The sequence below is a fragment of the Agelaius phoeniceus genome, chromosome 25 (genome assembly GCF_051311805.1).
Source record: "Agelaius phoeniceus isolate bAgePho1 chromosome 25, bAgePho1.hap1, whole genome shotgun sequence".
Lineage (NCBI taxonomy): Eukaryota > Metazoa > Chordata > Aves > Passeriformes > Icteridae > Agelaius > Agelaius phoeniceus.
Genome location: NC_135289.1, coordinates 4,185,583 through 4,210,722, shown reverse-complemented (window position 1 = coordinate 4,210,722; position 25,140 = coordinate 4,185,583). Strand labels below are relative to the sequence as shown.

Sequence of the window (25,140 nt, the reverse complement as noted above, 5' to 3'; positions counted from 1 at the left end):
GTGCAGAGGGGCTGCAGGTTGTTCCCAGCAGACCCTGCTCATCTCAGCATGGTGAGACCCCCTCCTCAAACCCTCTTTCACACACTGATCCACCCCAGCAAAATGCTCCTGTGCTTTCCTGCTGCAGGAGGAGAATGCTGGAGTGAGAGGAGGGAACAGGACAGCTGGGGAAGGCACAGGGTCAGAGAGACCTCCTGAAAATCCCAGCACACGGTGTCAGCTCGCCTGTGTCCAACCCCCAATAATTCAGAGCACATTTAGCACATTTACTGCTTTGCCCCTTGTGTGAACTGCTCTTTTTGAAGGTCCTGGTGCAGGCAGTACAGCTTGTACAGCGCTGAACACCCTCCTGGCACTTGGCAAAGACTATTAAAATGTTAAACCAAGCACAGAAGTGGTTTTGCTGCAGGCAGGAAATAGGGGGGAATTTCTGGGCAATAAAGGATTTTTCATGGCAGGAACGTTGGTGCAGAAAGATCATTTTTTATTGAGAAATTGGTTCTGGATATTTTCTGGGGGGGAAAAAAAAAACCACCTATCCCCTGAAAGATTAGCTTGACTAATGGGAGAACTGATGACACCTTCATTCATGGTTATGGGATGCCTTCAGCCACTACCTGTGAAATATGGGCATGTCTTGAATTTACTCACTAGGCACAATAACACACTTTTCTGAATCGCCATTCAAGTGTATTTTAAGTCAATATAACAGTAAACATGCTCCAAGCCACCCAGGCAAAGCTAATATTAATCACTGAAGCCTGAGTTTCCAGAGGCCCAGCATGTGAGGAGCAGCTCCTTGGGGCAAATATCTTTTTTATCACAGAGTAATGCACTTGCAAAATGGATCTTGCCTTTCCTCCCAGGAAAGAGCCAGCCAGAGCTACGTGCAGCAAATTTGCTCTTTAGCCCAACTAAACCAGGCTGGGATCCTGGAGGTATCAGATTCAAACCTTGCTGCCAGAGGAAGGTTTGTAAAACTGTGTTGAAATAAGGTTGAAACCGGCCGAGTAAATCGAGGAAAAACCAGATTAAATCGCCTGTCTCCAGACATGTGTCTCTGCTCGTGTGTTATGTGTGGATCCACGGCTCTCCAGCTGCCTCTGGCTATGCTCTGTGATGGTCCTGGCAAATAAAATGCCCCTCTGGAGCAGAGTGGAGTGTGCGTGTTCCGCGAGCCCCTCTCTGCATAGGCGCAGCTTTGCAGCCGCCTAATTGCCGCTGCTCGCTTCATTCCCGAGGCAGAGCAGGGAGGCTGCTGCTGTTTGTGATGCGTGTGGACCTGGAGCCCGCTCCCATGCAGCTGCAGCAGCCTCATGCATAGTCAGGGCTCAGCATCCCCAACTCCATAGAAACAGCAGCGGGATCGCTGCTGCTGTTAATTGATGCGCGAGCAGGGACCGCGCTGAGGAGCTGCCGCCGCTCTGGTGAGTCCACATTTCTTAAGTTACTTTAATCATTCTTTGCTTTTTTCTTTTCATAACATGAAGCATGTTTTCATAATTTAAATGGAAATAATTCCAGCAAAACGCCTTTGCTGTTGAAACATTTTTTTTTCCCCCTGCTCTCAGAATTCTCCCAGCACGGAGAGGCAGCGTGTGCTTTGAGCTGGTTCAAACCAGGGCACAGCCCGAGCTTCCCCGCGGTTTTTTGGGATGACTCCGGGAAGGTGTTTGGTGTTTCTGCGTTTGCAGGTGTTTGTTGCTTGGCATCCTGGCTGTGCTGGAGTTGCTGCACTCGCTGTGTGTGCTCCTGGCAGCTGGATCCTCTCCCATGTGTGTGTGTTCATTGTGCAGGGATAAACCAGACCCAGAATGGGGCTGGTGTCTGATCCAATTGTTTTATTTAACTGTAGCCTCAGCTACCCTTGTTTTTCATGACTGTTTCTTCTCACTGCTCACATTTCCAGCTACAATCAAATATTCTTTTATTCTTTCTCAGGACCCTAGGTTTCCATCTCCTCTTGGTTAGGCAGCTTTTTCTACCTTTAATATTTCCTGTTTCTCTTTCAAAGACGACAATCTATATTTCCCCTTCCCATCTGTGTGTTGGAAAATCAGGGATCTTGTCTGGGAGTGTTTCCATCCAGCGCACTCCCTGACAGAGCAATCGCCCTGGCAGTTGTTGGGGAGAGATGCAATTAAGTCCCTCTGCCATGTATTGTCTTTAATTATATTTGTACCTTGCAAAATGGCATCCTGGAGGGTCAGGGAGGAGATTTTTGGAGTGATTGGCTATTAAATGTACATTTTCCCTGTCTGGGGGAAAAAAGAAAGTTCTCCTGCGGGGAGCCCTGCGCACGGCAGAGCCGCAGCTGCTGGCTGAGGGTGTCTCTCTGTTTAGTTCAGTTTGTTGTGCTGTAGCAGGTTCATGTTTGACAACATCACAGCAAACTGTGCAGCGAAGCCTGAAGGCAGCATGCCAGGAGCTCCCTTCACACCAGCCCTCTCCAAACCATCCTTGAGGCACACGGCCCTGGACCGTCTGGAATAACGATTGCCCAGGAATTCTAGCCCTTGGTGTTGTAATAATCTGATTTTCTGTGCTTTTGTAGCCGCTGCAAAGAAATGAATACAGTTGTGTGGCACAGTGTGAGGTGCCACCTCCTCAGTTTCTCTCTCCAGATGCAGCATTTCATCTCCTGGATGCTGGTGAGCGTTTACTTGGAGTTGTTTGATCCCAGCTCTGAATCTGAGCTCTGGTCAAAATGCTTGTGCTGAAAGAATTGTGAGCTGCAGGGGATGGAGTGGTAGGAGCTGTTGGAAAAGAGCATCTCAGAATCCATTTAATCAATGAGTAGGATCAGGCAGCCCAGCCTGCTCACTGCAGCACATTGGAGGGGTTCAAGATCCCTGTCTTTGCTCCAAGCTAATGGAAGCAGCAGCAGCAGCTGCTGAGGGCAGGAGCAGAACCATGGGGAGGAAGTTCCCTCCTCACTCAGGGCAGCTTGAATAAAGAAATGCTCTGTTCCAAACCTCTGCATTTCAGTGCAGGCTCCCTGTACCCTGTAGAGGCTCCAGGCAGGTCAGTCCTTCCTGGCTGCTCCACCTGAGCCCAGCTCTGGGTGTGCCAGTGCTGCTCTGCCTGTTCTGTGCTGCTTGAGAGGCACAAAGGAAGGGGGACTGCTCTGGCTTTGTGTGGCTGGTTTGGGTTTAGGTGGCTCCAGTTCGCAGCTCCAGGGCACCAGGCTGGGCATCACCTGGTCTGTGCAGCACCTGGAGCCAGGGCAGTTCTGGAAGAATCCTGCACCTCCAGTTTTGGGTGTCCCATGGGGCAGGTCCAGGCAATAAATGCACCCAGAACGTCTCAGGAGCTCAGAGAGCCTCTGGTGCTGGGGGGGCTCTGTATCCTGGGCAGGGGGCACTCAGGAAAGCTCTGGGAAGCTTTTCAGGGCTGCCTTGTCCCATGCTTGGGGTCTTCTGCCCAGCCTGGATGAGGATTTTGGGGTTCCCAGACTGCGTCCTCTTGTGGAGCCTGGGAGACCTCCAGCATTGGGATGAGGAGAGACCCCAGTTCTGCTCCCTGCCAAGCTTTACCCTGAGATCTTTTCAAGGCAGCCTGGTTTTAGTGGGGTTTTGAGCCAAAATGGGGTCTGAGAGGGAGACACGGGGAAGCCTTTCCCCAAAATTGGACCCCACTGTAGGAAGTGAGGGGCAGCGATGTGGCAGCTCCAGGAGGGAGAGTCTGGGCACAGAGGCACTGCTGAGCCTGGTGTCTCACAGCAGACACAGCTTTGATCAAGTTTTTAAAAGGAAATTTCAAGTTCCAGGTTTTTTTGGTAGCTCAGGGGAGAGGGAGAGAGAGTGAAAAGCTTTCACTTGTTCCGTTTTGCATCCTGAAACGCAGTTGGGTTTCTGCAGCCCAGAAGTGCCTGGATTCCCATGCTTTCCTCTCTGCCTGGCTCTGCTCAGCTCCAGCTCTGGATCAGAGGCTTCCCCTGTGCTGAGCAGCCTCATCCAGGCTGCCCTGGCACACAGGGCTCAGCCTGTGCAGGGTCACAGCCCGAGGATGAGGATGCTCAGCAGGGATTTAACCCCAGCCCTGGCCACTGGGTGTGTTCAGCACCGCTGGGTTGTTTACAGATGTTGCTACAGCATATTGTGATAAAATGTCAAGGGATTAGCACACAGCCTTGTGCCATAATTGCATTCACTGTGGCTTATAATAGTTCATTAGCTTGTCATCAGTTAGGCAGAAAGCAATGACAACTCTTCCTATCACATTTATAATGCTCTAGAGAGCAGCTGATTAAGTCACAAAGTGACATAAATCACCAGGGAATGTTTCCTTCGGCTTGGAAAAGTTTTTTTTCCTCTTTTTTTGTCACTTTTGATAACAGAAATGCTGCATTTCTGACAGCACAAAGTTCCCCTTTGGGTTGCACATGCCAGCAGAAGTTTCAGTGACAAATCTGCAGCCTGGAGGGAAAGCCCAAATCGGTCAATAATGGCAGAAAACCAACATTTTTTGTCTTCAGGAGCCTGTGATGGGTCTCCTCCATCCCAGCCACTTCTCTGGGGGTCAGTTCTTGTCCCTGGTGTCTCTCAGCACCACAGTCACCAGTGGGGTTTGTGGCTGGTGGTGGGAGAGGGCAGTTTTGTCGCCAGGTCCATCAGGGGAGATGAAGCTGAGGATGGGCTGAGGGCTGTCCATGGGCAGAGTCAGGGTCCAGGGGGGAATCTGGGATGTTGGATACCCAGGTTTGGAGCTGCAGAGATGCAGCTTTGGGGTTTCAGAGCTCTGTTCTGGCTGCTGCACTGGAGGCTCCTCCTGCCTGGAGAGCCATGCAGTGCTCCTCAGCTATTCAGGATTTTTGCCTTCTTTTTGGGCAATTAACTCGTTCTCCATTCTGTTTCAGTGAGAAAAGCACAAGCTCCAGGCCACTAAACTCTCATCTGACCTCACATCCCTTTCTTTGGTGTATTCTGCACTTCCATTTGGTTGGACTAGATGATCTTAGAGGCATTTTCCAACCTTAGGGATTCTGTGATTTGTAAGTGTTGATTTTTTTTCCTTTGTTTTGTTACATATTCACATAGGGACGTGAAGTCCTCACAGTTGACTCTGCATTTGAAAATCACCTCTGATGTGTCCCTATGAATTATTCTGTTCAGATTTCCCTCTGTTTTTTAAACTCCCCTGGGGCCTGGAGCAGCTCCCACTCCCATGTCTGAGAGCATTTGCTGTCTGTTCCCTGGTGAAGGAAGGACCACACCATGAACTGAAGAGCACCAGGTGACAAAGGGTGTGACAGTGTCTTTTCTCTGTTTAATGCACTCTTTTAATCAGCCCATGAGGTGTGACAGTCCCCAGCCAGGGATGGGGTGCAGAGGGGATGGGGACAGCTCTGGCATCACCCAGATCTCTGTGCTGCCTCCTCTGGGCCAAGACACACATGAAAAACACCTTCACTCTCCTATGAAAATGTAAAAAGTTTAATAAAGGACAATGGGAGACAAGGACCATAGAGCAAAGGTTGTTAGGGTTGGCACTCAGCCAAGAGCACCCCTAATCTTTGGGGACACCTCTTAAATACCTTTACCCTTACACCAGCCTGTTGCTTATTCACAGACCCTTATGCACAGTGAACTTTTGCCCAAACTAGCTTACATGCTCCAAGAATTGTTTAGCATATCTCTTCTTTGGTTCTGCCTTTTCAGAGCATGTGTATTTTTTGGTTGTGGTTTTAGTCCATTCTTATCACCTCCAGTTTTTGGGCCTTGGTCCTCACTGGCTTCAGACATTGAGTGCTGATGGTTGGCAGATCTGTACAGGTGTCCTCATCCTGTGTTCACTGGATGTTATCCCATCCAAGCAGGCATTTTAACACAAGCACACTTATATCAGCTATTTCACTAAGCTTAATTAACAACAGAAATAAAAACTACATCTTTATAACAAAGTTACTTTAACATTACACATATAAAATCCATTTTAATATTTGCAAAAAAAGCCAATATTATAATATGTATCTTTAGCACACAGCAGGAGCTTCAGCTGCAGCCTGGATGTGTAGACAAGGATAAAAAAACTCTTTTTGCTGCTTGCAGGCAGGGCTCAATGCAGGTGACAGCTCGGGGGTGTCCCAGGAGCTCATCCTCTCCCAGCCTGAGGTGCCCCAGGCTCCAGGCTGACATGGGAAAGCCTCGAGGCTGTGGCTGGGGATGCTGGAATAGAACTTTATTCCATGTGCAGATTTCTGGTTTAAGCATTTTCTCCTTCATTATAACTTAGAGTTTATAAAATTGGGGACTTGCAAGTATTCGCACTAACGAGCTGAGAGAGCTGCTATCCAGGACAGCCAATTCTCAGAGAAATCTCTGCTCTCTGGGACCACTGACAGCACCCAAGGGAAGGGCTGGAGCTGTGCCAGGGAGTTTAGGTTGGATTTTGGGAAAGGTTCTTCCCCAGAGGGTGATGGCACTGCCCAGGCTCCCCAGGGAATGGGCACAGCCCTGAGGCTGCCAGAGCTCCAGGAGTGTTTGGCCATCACTCCAGAGATGCCCAGGGTGGGATTTTGGGCTCTCTGTGCAGGGCAGAGGATGGACTGGATGATCCTTGTGGGTCCCTTCCAGCTCAGGATATTCTAAATTATGCATCAGTTAAAGGAAAACACTTTGGATGAAGTTGTCTCCTGTTCCAGCTCATTTCCCAGCTGCAGAATCAAATCCCCACAAGAAACACAGCCAATGGTGAGGAAAGCCCTGGCCTTGCTCAGTGAAGCAAATTCTGCCTGGCTGGGGGGGGGATGAGGCTGCTGTTTGCTCCTGGCCATGGATCAGCCACTGGAAAACACTTGGATCCCTGCGAGGTCTCCATATGAAGGGGTTGTCTCCATCCTCAACGTGCAATAATGAGATGGTTTGAGTTTTATAGTCTTATATAATTACTCTCAAAATAGCTTCTGATTCATCCTCCCCTTTGAAGCTTATAGTTTGCATTCTGATAAGCTCTTGCATGGCAGGAACCCTGTGGTAGCAGCAAATTAATTTTTAAGAAGTTTTTTGCTGTCTAACTGAAACTTTGGCACAGCCACTTGGAGCATTCCTGTCCTGACCTTCCCAGGATCCATTTCATGGCTGAGTGTGTGCAGGAGATGAGGAGGCTCTGTCAGGGTTCCTGGGGAGCCTGTGCTGGCAGGAGGAAGCTGGTGGGAGCTGATAGTGCAGGGCTCACTGTCCAAGGACTGGGGAAGCACAGCAACAGGAAAAATCTCATTTTAGCTTCCAGGGAGACTGTGGCTGGATGGGCCTTGGAGCAACCTGGAAGTTGGAAGGTGCTCCTGCCCATGGCAGGAGGTGGAAGGAGATGAGCTTTAAAGTCCCTTCCAACCCAAACCATTCCATGATTCCATGATTTTATGAATGTCTCCTCTCAGGACATTCCCCTCCTGAGCATTCCCAGCCCTCTGCTTTGAGAGGAGCCTTTGCCACTGAGCTCTGTGTGATGAGCTGAGCGTGAAAGTGCTCAGCAAACTGTGAGAACTCGTTTTCAATCCCATTCCCTGTGCTGTCTTCTGTGGAATTACTTGTGGTCGGCATGGAATAACAAAACAAGGCTTGGCCATGTCCAGAGCAGCTGGGACTGGCTGCCTTCACCTGGAGAAACCTGTCCTGTGGTGCTGGGAGTGGGCACAGAGTGAGGGGTCAGGGTCTCCCTGGATGTTTCACACCATTGTGCAGCCCTGGTCAAATGAGAGGAACAATCAGTGTTTTTTTTACTTTCACTACCAAGAGAATAAAACACCTGGTTTGTGAGCAGGGACAGGACCTGAGGGAACAGCTGGAGCTGGGCCAGGGTTGGAAATCAGGGAAAGGTTCTTCCCCCAGAGGGTGCTGGGGCAGTGCCCAGGCTGCCCAGGGAATGGGCACAGCCCCGAGGCTGCCAGAGCTGCAGGAGTGTTTGAACAACACTCCAGAGATGCCCAGGGTGGGATTTGGGGTGTCTGTGCAGGGCAGGAGTTGGACTGGATGATCCTTGTGGATCCCTTCCAGCTCAGGATATTCCATAATTCTGTAATTCTGTGATTCTGTAATTCTGTAATTCTGTAATTTGGTGATTCGGCTGGGCCGTGGGCCCTGAGGGAGCCTGAGCAGCTCTGGCTGCTCTGAGTGGGGTGTAACAGCTCTGCCTGCTCTGAGGGTGTCCACAGCTGACACCTGCTCCTGTTGCTGCCAGCAGGAGCTGTGAGGGCCTAAAAAGCCATATTTGTGACCTTGGGACCCACAGTGATCCACGGGCTGGGCTGTGCTGCTGCAGGGGGGCTCTGCAGCCCTTCCCACCTCCATGAGAGAACATCTGAGGGGCAGCAGGAGCTCTGCCCCACCCAGAATTGTGTCCTGACCTGGCCCTTTAACATCTGCTGAGAAGCTGATGGAATATTTCCCCCTCTCCAGGACCCAGCTCTGCTGTTGGAGCAGCGGCTCCTGCTGCCAGGCTGCCTGTGAAGAGCCAATTGACGGCAGCCAGACTTTGAAGTGACAGCTCCTAATGACTCGTCTAGCTCAGGAATATTTCAGGGCATATTCCTGTAGCTCCTGTCTGCCTGCCTGCCTGCCTGGAGAGCACCACCAGCAAATCAAGAACTTGATCAAGTTTCAAATGGCGGCCAAATGGCAGCGAGGGGGTCTGAAATGTGACCACAAAGCCATCAGTAGGGGACTGAAACACTGGACACAACCCCACCAAAGAGGGATAAATCTGAGTGGGCTTGCAGTGCTTCCCTGTCACTGCCACGCCCTGTGCTCCTCCTGTGAGCTCTGGGGACACAGAGCCTGCTGCTGCAGGAGCTGTGGGGTGACAGGGACAGTCTGATCTGTACCATTTGCTCTGCTACCATTCCCGAGGCCATGGCAGGCTTGGAGGGGGATGAGGAGCTGGCTGAGGACTGCTGCACTGCAGCTCACCTCTCCCCCAGTGCAGCATCCCAGGATTTATCAGCCAGCCAGCTGCCTTTCCAGAATCCCTGTTGCAAAGGGCTTTGCTTGCTGCTGCCCTCTCTGCTGCCCCTCAGGGTTTGCTCTGTGCTGTGTCCCCAAAGGGGACATTCCCTCTTGTCTCTGTGGTGCTGCTGTGGGGTTCCAATATTTGATTTCCGCTCCATCCAGTCCCCATTCCTTCCTCCAAAGCTGAGCAGCTTTGCTAAATAAACATCTCTGTGGCCAGAGTTTAATGGAACCCTTCCTCCTCCTGTGCAGCTGCTGCCCTGTGGTCCCCCCTGCCCTCACCTCTGAGACCCACCACAGCCCCCGTGCCCAATTTCCAGCCCTCAGCTAATCAGGCTTACATTTCTGATGCTCCTCAATCGAGAGAAAATGAGATCAGCAGTTGGTGGGAGCCTCACGTGGTCTCTTGTAGCCCCAGAGCTGCTGCTCTCCTCCAGCAGCACCTCTTGTACCAATCCATCACTTGAGTGCGTGCTCCCTGCAAAGCCCTGCAGAAACAGAACAATATATCCTCACAAACACTCCTGCAAGAGAAAAAAACCAGCAGATAATGGACAGAGAAGCCTGCAAGTATCTGGTGTGAGTAATGCTTGCTGTGTGGGGAGGCAGTCACCCAGCCAGTGAGAGTGAGGTGATCACCATCACCCTGCTCTGGGCTCTGCCACCTCCTGGAGCTGCCCTTCCAGGGGCATTGGCTGTGGGAGGATGTTCCATGCCCCAGGCTGCAGCTCAGAACAGCCAGGAGCTGCTTTTACAGCTGAAGGGATCCCAAGCTCTCCCTGATGCCCAGATTTTCCATGAACCACCAGAGAGCTTAGGAGGAAGAACCTCTGACAAGGAAGATGTTCCTGGGCTCTTGGCAGGGTCAGGCTGGTGGCTGTGCCTGGCAGAAGGTGGCAGAAACTCAGGTCAGTGTCACCACTGCCTTGGTGAGGGGCTCCAGGGCCTGAGGAAATATCTGTGCCCTCACAGGTGACAAGAGAGGAAGGGGACAGCCAGGTCCTGGGGGCTGGTGGCATCACCCTGGTTCCACACTGCACCTCACAGAGAATTTCCAGCCTCTCCAACTTCCACTCGTGCCGTTCCAACTTTGTTTAAATGCAACAGGTAGCTGGAATGACTAATGGCTGCTGGAGTGCTGAGAGAGCCATCAAACATGTTGTGTTTTCTCTGTGGGGAGTGGGTGGAAGGAAAGCTAAATTACATCTTGGGATATTAAATATAACTCTGCACATTAAACTCAGAGTTATCCATGAATCTCTTTAATGACAGCACAAGCTACTTCACAGCAGTAAAAGTCAATGTTGCCACAATTAGACCACTATTGTCTTGCAGTTAATAGACTGCTCTAATCATGACTTTGTCATATTATTAATCGCTTTTGGGTTGGACTTTTGCTAATTATCCCCTTTGGTAACTCAGTTTAGGCATTAGGAAGTCAGCAGGGACATCAAGCTGAAAGGCTGTTGGACCATATCTCTTCATTAGCTCCCATCCAGGATGAAACAAAAAAGGGCTGTGCTGAGGAGCTGCTCTGTGATCCATGGAAACCGTGGTGGGAAGGGCTGGACTAACCAAGGAGTGTTTGCCCTTTCTTCAGTTTTCTTTGAGCTTCACAGTTTTAAACTGTAAACCATTGATTCTCTGTCCTGCCCTGGGCTGTTTATCTTTGATTTAAAGGCAGTAAGAAGTAGTGACCTTGGAAATGTTGCAGTTTTGAGTTTTTTGGCGTGGTTCAGTAGCAAGGGGTTTGGGTGTTACAAAACCAGTAAAAACACAAACCAAGAAGTCAAGTCAAAGGAGAAATGGGATCAGTTTTGGGTGACGTTGAGGGAATCCAGTCTTGTTTGTGCTCTTGGTGTCCCCATTGCTGTCAGCTTCAGGACTTTTCTGTGGTGTTTTGGTAACTAGTGGGATATAAATTAGGTATATAATAAATACATAAGCTCAATGGCTTATCCTAAACATATCAGCTAAAGCAGGTAGATCACAGAATCACAGAATCATGGAACACTGAGGGGTTGGAATGAACCTTAAAGATCATCTGGTCCCAAATCCCTGCCATGGGTAGGGACACCTCCCACTAGACAAGGCTGCTCAAAGTTTTGGCCTGGCTTTGAGCACTTCCAGGGGTGGATCCTGTCAGTGTCCATGTCCATCCCTTCCCTGCTCCTCATTGCTCTGAGGGAGGGAGCTCTGTCACTGCTGCCCTGCAGCCAAAAGCATTTTCCAGCCAAAGGCTCCTCGGGGAAGCAGCGCTTGCTCCCAAAGGGAGCCAGGCTGGAAAACAGCCATGTTAATTTGTGTTTGCAACCTCCTTCTTTTAAGCTTTATCTTTTCAATTACAAGTTGTAATAAGACCAATTTTCCAGTTTCTCCCATGTCTCCCATGGGAACTGGGTGAGGATGAGGGAGCAGCACTGAGTTCTATGGTACTGGGGTGAGGAACGGCTGGAGCTGCTCTGCACTTGTACCACAGCACTTACCTGATAACAAAGTGGCAAATAGCTGTGAATTTTTAAGAGGAAAACAGAACAAAACAATATTTCTTGTCGTGTTTTTCCCCAGGTGGGACATTGCTCAGAATGATGATGTGAGTGTCCCTTGTGAGCAGTTGGGATCTGAGCTGTTCCTGCATTAGACAGAGCTCTTCCTCACTGCTGGATGCAGGCACATCTCTCTTTTCCCTCTCTTCCCCAAATCTTGGATCCAAACCTTGAAAAAGGGGGGATAATATCACCTAAGGAGCTCATTCTTCCCCTGGGCTCAGGTGTCCTTTTGGGGGAACTGACCTTACCTCCACTCATTCCAGGAAAACCAAAGCAGCCTCTGGCCCCAGGGCATTTTCTGTTAGGTGAGGAATTGTCTTGTTTTTACAGTTTCTTGTAAGTTAAAGGACATTTAAAGCGTAGCATTTTCAATACCTGGTATTTTTGAGAAAGTAACAGGTATTTTCAAATTCATAAGAGAAAGATCATTAAATCAATGAAGGTCAACTCTGTCCAATTGATATTTAAGTTGAATAAGTCACAAAAAAGTCTTGGAAAATTCAGTGTCATCTTCAAACAACGCAATATTCTAAGCAGGCAGATGCTTAAAACTGTCTGTAAAATCCAGATCCCTTCCACTCGTGCTCTGTGGCAGCTGTCAGAGGAAGGAGTAGGAGGTCATGCATAAAAGTATCTGTGAATCCTGTCAGATGCATTATGAATGCCAGCCCTGCAAGGAGTGACAGGAGCCAGGATTTTTCTCACGCTGGCAACAGGTTTTCTGAAAGGATAATTGATTATTTCTGATGGTTCCCATTAATGAGCCTGGTGTGCTGGCAGAGACATGCAGCCTATAAAACTCCTTGGAATGGGTGGAAATATCTTTAAAAAATCTTCCCTGTCACGCAGCAATTCCCAGCAGTGAGAGATTCTGCATTGCAATGATTTCCTTTGTACCAACACAGAGGTATTTGCAAAAAGTCCGGGTTCTTGAGTTTTCTTATGAATGTTTGACACTGAGTTTCCTGGGCACAATTCCAAGCTTTAACTCAAAGGATAGTGCAGTGGAACCTCTGTGCTCTCAGCTTTGGTGAGAATACATTTAGGCAAATCTCTGAGGAAGCTCTGCTGCTGGTACAGCCTTATTTATTATTGAGCAAGATGGGATCTGTTTGTTCCCCCCAGCAGCGATCTGTGTTTCCACCTCAGAGCTACAACAGAAAATAAATGAACCCGTACAGGAGGCTGGGAAGGGGAAGAAAGTTGAAAAAACCTCTGGGTGATGTTTATCCTTCCCATCCCATCCCTTCCAGCCCTTCTCATCGAGTCAAAAACCCACAGGCAGCCAGGGAGCTTTGCCTGGAGCTCCTGCTGGATTTGCTGGGCTCGGTAATTTTGTGGAAAAACAAAATCCTCCAGGATATCAGGAACAACAGATGGCTCCCAGGCACTGTGCAGGGCTGGCTTCTTCGGGTGTGGATGTCACATTTTGTGTCTGGTGCTGCCTGGAGATTTCACTTATCCCAAATTTGCAGTGGTTGCTGCACTCCCTGAGAGACCTGAGCAAAATGTGATGGTACAAATGTGCTCCTGAGCACTTTGCTGTCATGGTTCACCAGGGGTGGGTGGGGGTTTGTTGTTTTGTTGTTATTGTGGGGGTATTTTTCCATAATTTTTACATTCATCTATTTATTCAAGATTAAAACCCAAGTCTTTTCTTATTTTTCACAGATTTTTCTCAGCCTTAACATCAAGGCAAGGTTAATGGGGGTCTGGGCAACCTGGTCTGGTGGAAAGTGTCACTGCCCATGGCAGGGGGTGGAATGAGATGATTTACAAGGTTCCTTCCAACCCAAACCATCCTGTGATTTTATGATTAAATGTCTTATTGCAGCTTTACAAACTAAACTGCATGATCAAAGGGAACAGGAGGTGTTTTATGGCTCCTGTTTAAGGTAAAGCACATCAGGATTCACACTTAGAGCAGCTGTGATGCAGCCCAGAGAGGAGTTCCCCAGTTCAGAAATGCTCAGGGCACCCATCCCATTCCCTGGGGCTCAGGTGGGGAATTCAAACTCACACAAAACATTTATGGTCTAGGAATAGACATAAATAGGATGGATAAGAGGTAATGCTTGTTCCATATAAACTTTTGCATGTTCTGGTGATTTTTTTGTTTGTTTTTCTGTCCTGACTTGCACTTGGATAGTTTAAGGAGTGTGGCTTTACTGGGCACTACAAATAACACAGCCATCAAGGAAATGTCCAAGAGCTCAAAGCAATCCATGATGGAATTCTCCACAGTCCTGATGCTGCAGACTTGCCTCCAGAACAAATCCTGCCTCCACCATCAGGGACTGGTATTCCTTGGAATTCTGAGCTCTCAAAGTTTTGGTCTGGATGAGGATCTGGGAATTAATACACTGTAGGAAAAGAAGCAAAAATAGCCAATGTTTTCTCTTTGTGCAGTGCTGTGAATCATTTCGCAGCCTAGATGATGTGTGTATATATATATATATTTATATACACACACACATATATATATATCTTCATTTTCCATTTTTCCTGATTCGTCAGCCACACGTATGGAAGCTCTTTCCAGAAAAAGACTAAAATTCAGCACACATGAGGTAAAAGTGTCTCAGAGCATCAGAGCACACAGCAGCTCCTGTTCTGCTCAGAGTGAGGGAGACTGTGTAGCACTTTCTGTACAAACTCCTGCTATGTTTGGTTTCTCTGCATCAGCAGCTTGTGATTATTTTTTCCTTGGTGTTGGTATTTATTTTGTATTCCCTATGGGCGCATCTGGACAAGATGTGGGTGCTGACAGTACAATAACAATTCACTTCCAGGACCCTGGTAGATGGATTTTTTCATTCCTGTGCCTGAGCAGCTGTGACACGAAGCAAAAAGGCACCCAGCATCAAGCTTGTTTCTATCATGGAATTGTACAGATCTTGATTTCAGACTCAGCAGTTTGCTGATGCTGCAGAACAAACCAAGGATGGTATTTTATAGCCAGTTTAAGCATCAGGGTGTAAAACTTCACAGCTCTGCCCATATGGAGACACCCATTTTCTCCCAAGGTGTGTCCTGAGCCTGTCAGGGGGTGCTCACTTGGCCTTGGCTCTGAGCTAAGAGCTCTCCATTAGTTGTGATTTAAGTCAGTTTGGACCATTTCTTCCTTTTACTTACGATCTTCTCACCATCTGTCTCTTCTTTTCTTCTTTCCCACCCCTCCCTGTCGCTGTCCTTGTCTCCCTCAGAGCTCTCCGTCAGCCTCCTTGCAGTGATAGTCATTGTGTGTGGCCTGGCCCTGGTGGCAGTGTTTGTGTTTCTCTTTTGGAAGCTGTGCTGGGTTCCCTGGAGGAACAAGGCCCTTTCCTCCCACCTGGCCGTGCTGAGGAGCGAGGCAGGCCACAAGGACAGCATGGCAGACAAGCTCAAGGACACGGGGGCCATCAGCTTCCTGGAGGCAGCTGTGAAGATCAGCCACACCTCCCCAGACATCCCTGCAGAGGTCCAGATGTCCATGAAGGATCACATCATGAGGCGCACGCGGATCCAGAGGCAAACCACGGAGCCAGCCTCTTCCACCAGGTGAGGGATGGGGTGGGATCCATGGGATAGGGTGGGATCCATGAGATGGGACCCATGGGATCCATGAGATGGGACCCATGGGATCCATGAGATGGGATCCATGGGATGGAGTAGAATGGGATGGGATCCATGGGATCCATGAGATGGGACCCATGGGATGGGATAGGATCCATGGGATGGGATGGAATGGAATGGGATCCATGATATGGGTTCCATGGGATCCATGGGATGGGATGGGATGGGATCCATGGTATGGGTTCCATGGGATCCATGATATGGGTTCCATGGGATGGGATGAGATGGGATCCATGGGATGGGATGGGATGGGACGGGATCCATGAGATGGGTTTCATGGGATGGATTAGTGATAGTGGAGCCCTGGAAAATGTTAAAAATAGTCCTTGAAAATATTAAGCTTTGTGTTTTCTCAGATCACTGCACCTGCGTAAGCAGTATGATAAAAGATATAATTGCTAGATGTGCTGATTGTTTAGTAATTAAATATAATTATTATATAACCATAAGAAGAATCATGAGAAACTATGTTGGAAATTTAAAGGGGGGCTATGTTTAGCTGAAATCTGTGTATACAATAGAACAATATAAGTTTAATAATTAACATGAAAGTTATATAATGATAGAGTATAAAACACGTTCACCTCAAATGTATGGTCGAAGTCAGATTTGAGTTGAATACTCCTGACACCCAGAGCTCTTAATAAAAGCACCGCATATAATCGCTTATGTGATTATGTGTTTATGAATGCTAACAATAGGATGGGATGGGATCCATGGGATGGGATCCATGGGATGAGATGGGATCTGCAGATGAGAGCTGCAGCTCCTCCTGAGGGGCAGCTCTGATCTCTGTGACAGTGACAGGACCCAGGGAATGGCTGGAGATGGGTTAGGGGTGTTTAGGGTGGATATCAGGGAAAGGTTCTTCCCCCAGAGGGTGCTGGCCCTGCCCAGGCTGCCCAGGGAATGGGCACAGCCCCGAGGCTGCCAGAGCTCCAGGAGCGTTCGGACAGCACTGCCAGGGATGCCCAGGGGGGATTGTTGGGGTGTCTGTGCAGGGATAAGAGCTGGACTGGATGATCCTTGTGGGTCCCCTCCAGCTCAGGATATTCCATGATTCTGCTGGGTGGGGCCGAGGTGCTCAGCAGGGACACTGCTCTGTGAGCAGCTGGGGAGGTGGCAGGATTGTTGGATGGGGCCAGAGGTTCAGAGACCATCAGGGAGACTAAAGAGAGCACCTACACAGCAGATTACTGTCCAAAGCTTGGCCATTAACCAATGAATGTGTTAAGACTGTGGCTCTTTTAAAAAATTAGGGATTCAAGTCCTGTTACTGCGACTTGACCTCATTGTGTCAAGTCACCCACACGCTTTGGCCACTTTAATTTTGTTCCAATATGAGAGGCAGGCTGAAGTATCAGTGATGTACCCTGTCAGACAGAATTAGACCTTTTGGCTCTCTCTCTCTGTTGTGGCTCCTGGCAGAAACAATTAGATCAGCACAATTGATGGATCGCTCACTGCACAAGCCCTGAACCAGCTGTGCTCGGTGCTTGTGCTCAGATGGGGACAGAGACATCAACATCATCCTCAGGAAGTCAGGAAAAGGCTGGGTGAACCTTGGACACGGAGAGATTTAGGTTAGATGTTAGAAAGGGGATCTTTATTCAGAGTGGGCTGAGGCCCTGGCACAGGGTGCCCAGAGAAGCTGTGGCTGCCCCATCCCTGGAACTGTCCCAAGGCCAGGCTGGAGCAACCTGGGATAGTGGAAGGTGCCCCTGCCCATGGCAGGGGGTGGAAGGAGCTGAGCTTTGAGGCTCCTTTCCAACACAAACCATTCTGTGAAATGCAGCATCTCTCCTTGACACAGAAGGAGGTGAAACAGGGACAGGAAAGAGGGATCACAGGGTCCTGGCTGTGCCCCAGCACTTCTGTTTGCCTCGCTGGCCGTGCCTGGGATGTGCACAGGAGTGTGACAGGGAAATCAGGCACAGCTCAGAAAATTGGCTGCACTTTTGCAGGATTAGTGAGGCACTGATGGCAGCTCCCTGTTTAAAGGAGCTGGGTTAGATCAGCACGGTGCCACCTGCATTTGTGAGCCACACTCTTTTATTTATCCACACTGCTTTTTGGGCAGCTGATTCCCTCTCTGCATGCTCACTCTCCTTCTGCTTTTATTACACCTTTCCAACAGAGGAGGAGAAAACCTTCAGCCAGTCTGAATTAGGACAAACAAAGTGGGACTTCGCTGTACGTGGGCAGGTTTCAAACACACTTTCTCCTTGGCAGGTTCCTCTGATTCACAGCCCAGCCTAACCCTGTCCAAAATACCTCTGAGAAGCCTGCCAAGGTCTCCAAGCACCACGTATCACTGAAGGCTAATGCTCTGGGTGTAGAGTTCTTAGTTTGGTTAAATAACTCTATAAACTGCTCTTGTAAACACCAGATAATCTGAAATAATGCCCTCAGTCCACAGAAAGCTTTTATGCTTTGTTCAGATAAAGCTTTGCTTACATACAGCTTGTGCTGGAGGAGAGCTCAAGGCAAGAGAATCTTCCTGATGAGGCTGTGCCTCCCTCCCTGTCAACAATTATCTATCAGATTCTGATGAGTCTGTTGGAAAAGTCTGGAAGCAGCAATACCCAGCAAATCCAGGCTGGACAAGGCTTGAAGCAAACTGATCTAGGGGAAAGCGAGGTGTCCCTGTCTGTGGCAGGGGATGCAATGAGATGAGCTTTAAAACACTCTGAACCCAAATCATTCTGTGGTTCTAGTTCTATGAAGAAAGCCTCACCTTCTGAACTGGCTGTGGTTCTCTCACAAAAAAAACCAAAACCAAACCAAACAAAAAACCAAACATACAAACAAACAAACAAAAACAAAAAACCCCCTTTTTTTTTGTCTGGGAGAGGTTAGTGCCAGTATTTGGAAGTGTAAGGACTGAGGTGGGGAAATTCTCCACGTGGCGCTGTCTGTGGTTTGGGTAAGGAGTTGTTGGGGCCCATCTGTTCAGCTGTGGGCTGTGACTTCTGCCACAGGTGAGAAAACACAGCTTGTGCAATGCTCTGGAATTTAAGAAATTTGCTGGATTGCATCCTTGCAGGTTTTTGGAAGCGTTCCCTCCATAACACACCCAGTTTCAGTGCAGAGCTCAGGAGCACCTATGGAGCTCGTTCTGTGCTGATTTTTGAGTCCAGGGGTGAAAAAGGACATGAAAACCATGTCCTTGGAAACCCACCGAGCTGTTGGTGTCTCCCTCCTGCAGGCACATCTCCTTCAAGAGGCACCTGCCCCGGCAGATGCACGTGTCCAGCATGGACTACGGGCTGGAGGCGCCGGCCGTGGCCGAGCAGCCCACCAGCATCGGCCGCATCAAGCCCGAGCTCTACAAGCAGAAGACCATGGACACCGAGGACCCCAAGAAAGAGGCAGAGAAAACCTGTGGGAAAATCAACTTCACTCTCAAGTACGACTACGAGAACGAGACGCTGACTGTCCGGATTCTCAGGGCTTTTGACTTGCCAGCCAAAGACTTCTGCGGCAGCTCGGATCCCTACGTGAAGATCTACCTCCTGCCCGACCGCAAGCGCAAGTTCCAGACGCGCGTGCACAGGAAGACTCTGAACCCCACCTTCGACGAGTCCTTCCACTTCCCCGTGCCCCACGAGGAGCTGGCGAGCAGGAAGCTCCACCTGAGCGTCTTTGACTTTGACAGGTTCTCCAGGCACGACATGATTGGAGAAGTTATCTTGGAGAACCTGTTCGAGGACTCGGACCTCTCGCGGGAGACTTCCATCTGGAGGGACATTCAGTACGCCACGACGGTGAGTATCTGCTGGGCAGGGTGGGGGTTCTCCAAATCAATCCTCCATGGCTCCCAGCTGAAGGTTCCTCACCTCCTGTTAGCTCAGGACCTGCAGCCGTGGCCCAGCTCTCTGCCATGTGCACATGGGATGCCTTGGATTGGCTACCTAGAATGGAGGCTAGACAGATTAAAGAGAATAAAGTGGGTTTTTATCAAAGGCCTTCAATAGATACACCTTGGGCAGTCAAAAACGTTGCAGAGACTACACCCAAGATGGACAATGGTAACGAGTTTCTCAGACAGATAAAATTTTGGTCTGCTTGCATATCAGGGGTTAATTGTCCAATTATAGCTTCAGGTAACAAAGTCATATTTCCCTGGTTTGCTTCCACTCCCCAATTCACTTCTGTTTATACTTTTTGTACTTGGTCACCCAAGGCAGAGGTTGACCTTGGTTCTCTGGCCTGGAAGGGTTGTTTTGTCTGACAAAAATGTGAAGAGAGCTTACTGACACTCTATATGGAGTTCAGAGTTCTACACTAGTGCAGTACAGGATCTGAGAATATAAAAGCCAAAAACTTAAGGCACCACATGATCACAGTAAGGAAGAGCTCTGCAGGGCCAGTACCAACCCCTTGATACTGAGAGGTGCTGGATGTGCTGCTGGCAGTTCTTCCAGAGCTGGATTTGGGTCTTTTAATAGTTCTGTTGAATTCCCTCTGGAAGAGAAACCAAGGCTCAGAGAGGAAAAGTCCCAGCCCTTTCCGTGTCCCACGGAGCTGGCAGGAGAAGCCAAGTGCTCACATTGATCACTGAGTGCAGAGCAGTGACATTAACCTCTCCATAATAGCTGCCTGCTCCTCCACTGCCCTCCCAGGAGGATCTGGCTGGTCCTCAGGGCGAATGAACGATTGAACTGCTCTGCAGCTGGACACTAAATCAGCCATTGTCATTGTCATGTCACATTGTTATTCCTGAGACTGAAAGATGAGACATCCCCACCCCTGTGGCTGGAAGCGTGGGCCCTGTCACATCTTTCCTGGTGACTGGCAGAATGCCACAACTTGCAAAAATCTGTCCTGCAGCTTCCCTCATAGCTCATCTCATACCTTTTGCTCCCCTGCTTTCTGTGCCGAGGAGGGAACTGTCAAACCCAAATATTTACTGTGGCCAGCAGTGCCACAAGACATTTGCTTTGTAACTCCGGTGCTTTTTCTCTCAGCACCATGTTTCCCACCAGCTGAACCTTTTGGTGACTTCCAGCAGTGCTCATTCTCCTGCTGCAGGGTGTGCAGAGCCTTCTGACAGCCCAGCAGGTGTGCACAGCCCTGTGTCCTGTGCCCAACGGGGTCCCAGGGCACTCAGGGGATACACAGCACAGCACATCACCCTGGAAGGTGGCTCAGGGGCTGGAGCTGTCCTGGGAGGGCATGGAGAGCTTTGGCCCTGCCAGCCTGAGGACACAGGGGTGGAGGTGGTGCCTGCCAGGCACCCTGGGGCAGTGCTGGCAGCTGCTGCTGTGCTGCCTTTTGAGCATCTTGCCTGGGAGAGCTGCAGGAAGGAGGCACAGGATCAACCATGAGGAAAGCAACAGTTTGAGTTAGCAGGGTGCTCACAGCTCTTGGCTTCCAACCTGCAAACAGCCACGGCTGTTGTGATTGATGGGTGGTAATGAAAGCAGAAATGCTGGCAAGAGAGGCAAGCAGGTACCAGGCACATCCTTCACCCTGAGAGGGGCTGCTGGAAGGGGAGCAAAGGGCACCTGATGTGCTGATGCCTCCTGGAGAAACCTGCCTGTTGCTTCTGCAAGCACCAGTGGATGTTTTCCTGGCTAAATAATCTCATTTAATGGGGGGAAACCCCACAAAAGCAGGTGGAGTTACACCAGCAGAAGGGCTGTTGAGGGAAAAGCCTCCAGAGGAGGTGTGAGGGGAGCAGAGCCAGCCCCATGGCCAAGATGGGTTGAGCAGGAGCCCACAGAGCTGCCACAGACGCGTCCAGCACCACGTTTGGCTCCATCCCCTCATCCTCTCCGTGCCATTCTTAAGGAATGAGCTGCTCCTGGAACATCCCAGCCAGCTGTAGCACACCCAAGGACATTTCTGGTTAATCAAAATTGAGAAGGGTAAATACAGTTTGCACAAAACCCCAAGAAAGCTCTGGGTGCCTAATAATGCATGAGATCAATGGTGTGGGTAACAGGGTAGGAACACACTTAAGAACTGATCTGGTCAAGTAGCCAGCACTCAGCTACTTAATTAATGACTATACAGCTTGTGAATCAGGGAAACATCTTTGGTTTCAAGTCTATTGACTCAGAGCTTCCATTATTTCCTAAAAGGTACTGATATGAATTTTGGAAATGTCCCAATGTCTATAATCTGCAAGAAAATAATGTACCCACAGGACACGCTTTGCTCTCTTGTATTTATGGTTGCAAAGAAAGATCTCTTGACCTGATACAATGAGGTCAAAGAATAAATTATGTTCATTTTATACCCTGAACGGGTCCTCTCAGTGCAAGGAGAGGAATAGAAGATGAAATAGTGTCCAGAGGGTGCTCTCACCATGTCACACAGGGCTGCTCTCTTCTGACATCTTGTCCAAAGTCTCCTGCCCTCATCCCTCCCACACCAACTAAGAACAAAGAATGCATGAAAGAACAGACCCAATCAAAATTTTATATAATATTCATTAGTATTCTGCACATCTAAGTGGAATAAAGATTTAATCTTTGCCTTACCTGAGAATGAGCAGGAAATAATTTGGCAAAAACCTCATCCATCAACAAGATCTATTCCCCTAACACTTAGAAAAGCTTTAAGTGCATTTACTTGTCTTTCTAGTTCCATCACTCTACTCCTAACAGCCACAATTTCTCTTCAGCAGATCATTATATCACATTGAAAGGAATCAAACACACTGTTTCCCAAAATAAACTGGTTGTTTGCTCTACAGATGTGGGATCTGTATGTAGAAAAATAAGATTTTTTTTTTAAATCCATTTTTAGAAGGTGTTTGGAAATCTTTCTGCTGACTTTGGATGATGATGCTTTCTAGTTTAAATCTGACATTTGGTTTGTTTATTTTCCCCTGACTTCCCATGGGCAAGGCAGTGATGGAAAGGGCTTTTAGGAGGTGTAGTCGATGAAGCTGCAGGTACAAGAAGTGCTAAGAGCCACGGATAAAAGTTATTTGATGGGGCACTAAAAGAGTAAATTGTGTTGGCTTCTGTGTAATCCTAAAGTACCAGACATTTCTGAGTGCCATCTGCTGGTTAATTCCCCATTTATACTCACAAACACAGCCCCACGCTGTGCCTGCTCCTTGAGGGCATCTCAAAGGGCCTGGTGGTCCAAATGTGGACATGTCACAAACTAAAAGCTCAACAGACCCTTCTTGGCTGTCTTCTGGCCTAAAGTTTTACCCCCCAGTTTGTAACTGCCCAAAAACTCCTGCTCACCTTCAGAGAAAAGCACTGTGTTACTCAAAGACATTTTTATTTTATGCAGAAATGTTGGGCACTGTCAGTCACAAACCTTCATTACTGAATTCATCCCTGCCCACGGCAGGGGGTTGAAACTAGAATATATTCAAGGTCTCTTCCAACCCAAACCAGTCTGTGATGTTATGAACTGATGGCACTGGCTGTCACAGAAAGTTTCTGAGGAGATTTCTGCAGTGCAGACTGGAGAACATGGCACCACTGCATGTCAGAAGCTCATCTTTCTGTCACCTCACTGTGTTTGTCACATTCCTGGAGGAACCAGGCACCAGAGACATGTACAGTAAATTCAAACAAGACTTGATACTAATTTGATTTCCTCACTGCATTGATTTGGTGTGAGATATCCCATCTCCTCTGTGTGAGCAGTGGAGCAGGAGTGCTGTGCATTAGCTGTGCATAGCTGGGAGGTTGCAATAGGAAGCACAAACTCCACTGAGGCAGAGGAAGATTGTCCTTAACTAAGATGTGGAGGTGTAACCTATTTTTCCCATTCTCTGTATTCATTTTTAGCCAAATCATGTTGGGGTGCACTCAGATAAAGTAAAATACCCTTTGCAACAAATGGCAGAGCAGAGGAAATGCTGGGGTGGAGGAGGAGGCACCTGGCTGGTTCTGCACATTTCCAATAAAATCTGTTCTCTGCTTTATTGAAGGAGAGCGTGGACCTGGGCGAGATCATGTTTTCCCTTTGTTATTTGCCAACTGCAGGTCGCCTCACCTTAACAGTCATTAAATGCAGGAATCTCAAAGCTATGGACATCACTGGTTACTCAGGTGGGTGTTTGGTGGCTGAGGAGGATCCCTTTGAAGCCACATCTCCTCCTCTTCCCTCACTGTACCCTTAGTAGATGGTGGGTGAACCATCACAGGAAAACCTGAGAAAGCTTTGTCTGTGTTTCAAGTGCAAACAAAATTTTTAAAGTCGACAATTTGTCACTTTTTTCCCATCCCCCTGGAGGGTCTGCAGGGTCAGAGCTCTGATCCATCTCTTGGCTTGGACACTTAGATCCCTTGTAACCCTTTATAGCCAGAATCAACTCTTTGACCCCAAGATCAGGAAAGGATCATGGCCCACCTGGGTAAATCCCACTGGAATGTGCATTTCCCTGTGTAGTGGCCAGCAGTCAAACCTGAGGATCACAGCCACCTATAGACTGTTTGCATTTGCAGTTTCAAAGAGCTGACTTGCAAATTTAGCATGCACAAATTCTGGTTTTCATCATAAAATCCAATTTCTTTTCCAGACACTAACTTCAGAGTATTTGAATTTCATTGTACAAAAAGCAGTAACAACAGAGACCTTTGCAAAAAATGTTTCTGCTCAGCTGGAGCTTAATGCCATATGAAATGTCTGAGAATTGAGACTTCAGGTGAAGCCAGCTCACTCTTTCTTTACAATAATAATCATGCAGTGCTGGTTCTCTGGTGCCTGAAGTTCAGGTCACCACCCACACCAGTATGAGAAATGGAAGATTTTACTGGTCTGCAAATAAACTTTTTTCTAAAAGTCCATTTGAAGAGCACCTCTGGCTCATGGGAACTCACAGCCCATCCTCTGATAAAGCTGTTTCTATATTGCAAAAGTAACAAAACACATTTCCATCAACAAAAGGTCTTCTATCTCTTCCTCCCTAGATCCATATGTCAAAGTGTCTTTGCTCTGTGACGGGCGAAGACTGAAAAAGAAGAAAACCACCATAAAGAAAAACACACTTAATCCCACCTACAATGAAGCAATAATCTTTGACATTCCCCCCGAGAACATGGATCAAGTCAGCCTCCTTATCTCTGTCATGGATTATGATCGGTAGGTGGGAGGCTCTGGAGAGCTGGAGGGGAGAGCATCCCATTGGGTGCAGATTTTCCAGCTCAAATGCAATTTTCCACAGTGTTTTCCATAGCCTCATGGCAGAGCTCAGTGGTATCCACCTGTCTCTGGTGATATATTGCCACAGTGACATTGATATTTATGGTTATGGAAAAATAACGAGTTTGGCAAGGCTGCTCCTTGCTTTATGGCATTTCCTTGAGCAAGTGCCACGCTCCCCTTGGTTATTTATTGTCCTGCAACCCATTTTAGAAAGCAAATAGTGTGAGCCCGAGCAGCTCTGGGTGTATGAATTATGTATTAATGAAGCTGGGGTTATTCTTGGGCACTGCTCACACCTCTGTGTCTGGACTGACCTGCAGAAATAATTTAAAAGCTGCTGTAATTACCTGTGGTGGTGGCAGGGCTGGGGCAGACACCACAGCCCAGGCTCAGCAGCAGCAGGGTCCAGGCTCTACCTGGCCAGGTTTGGGCAACCAGAGGGATGGAGGGGTGGATGGATGGATGGATGGATGGGTAGATGGACGCATGGGGGATGGATGGATGGATGGATGGATGGATAGAGGGATGGAGGGATGGATGGATGGGGGATGGATGAGGGATGGATGGATGGGGGATGGATGATGGATGGATGGATAGAGGGATGGAGGGATGGATGGATGGGGGATGGATGAGGGATGGATGGATGGGGGATGGATGATGGATGGATGGATGATGGATGGATGGATGAGGGATGGATGGATGGATGGATGGATGGATGATGGATGATGGATGGATGGATGATGGATGGATGGGTGGATGGATGGATGGATGGATGGATGGATGGATGGATGGATGGATGGATGGGTGGATGATGGGTGGATGGATGGATGGGATGATGGATGGATGGATGGATGGATGGATGATGGATGGATGGATGGATGGGGGATGGATGGGTGGATGGATGG

General features: G+C 48.7%; 1 protein-coding gene across 1 annotated transcript in view; it reads left to right on the top strand.

Moving 5' to 3' along the window:
* SYT6 (synaptotagmin 6) overlaps window positions 1–25,140 on the top strand; it is a 37,004-nt gene that overhangs the window by 4,144 nt on the left and 7,720 nt on the right. Inside the window, exons 2-5 of the mRNA XM_077190667.1 lie at window positions 14,701–15,034; window positions 18,318–18,876; window positions 23,019–23,139; window positions 24,001–24,172. Coding sequence (XP_077046782.1) covers window positions 14,701–15,034; window positions 18,318–18,876; window positions 23,019–23,139; window positions 24,001–24,172 — 1,186 coding nt within the window. The remainder of the gene's footprint in view (window positions 1–14,700; window positions 15,035–18,317; window positions 18,877–23,018; window positions 23,140–24,000; window positions 24,173–25,140) is intronic.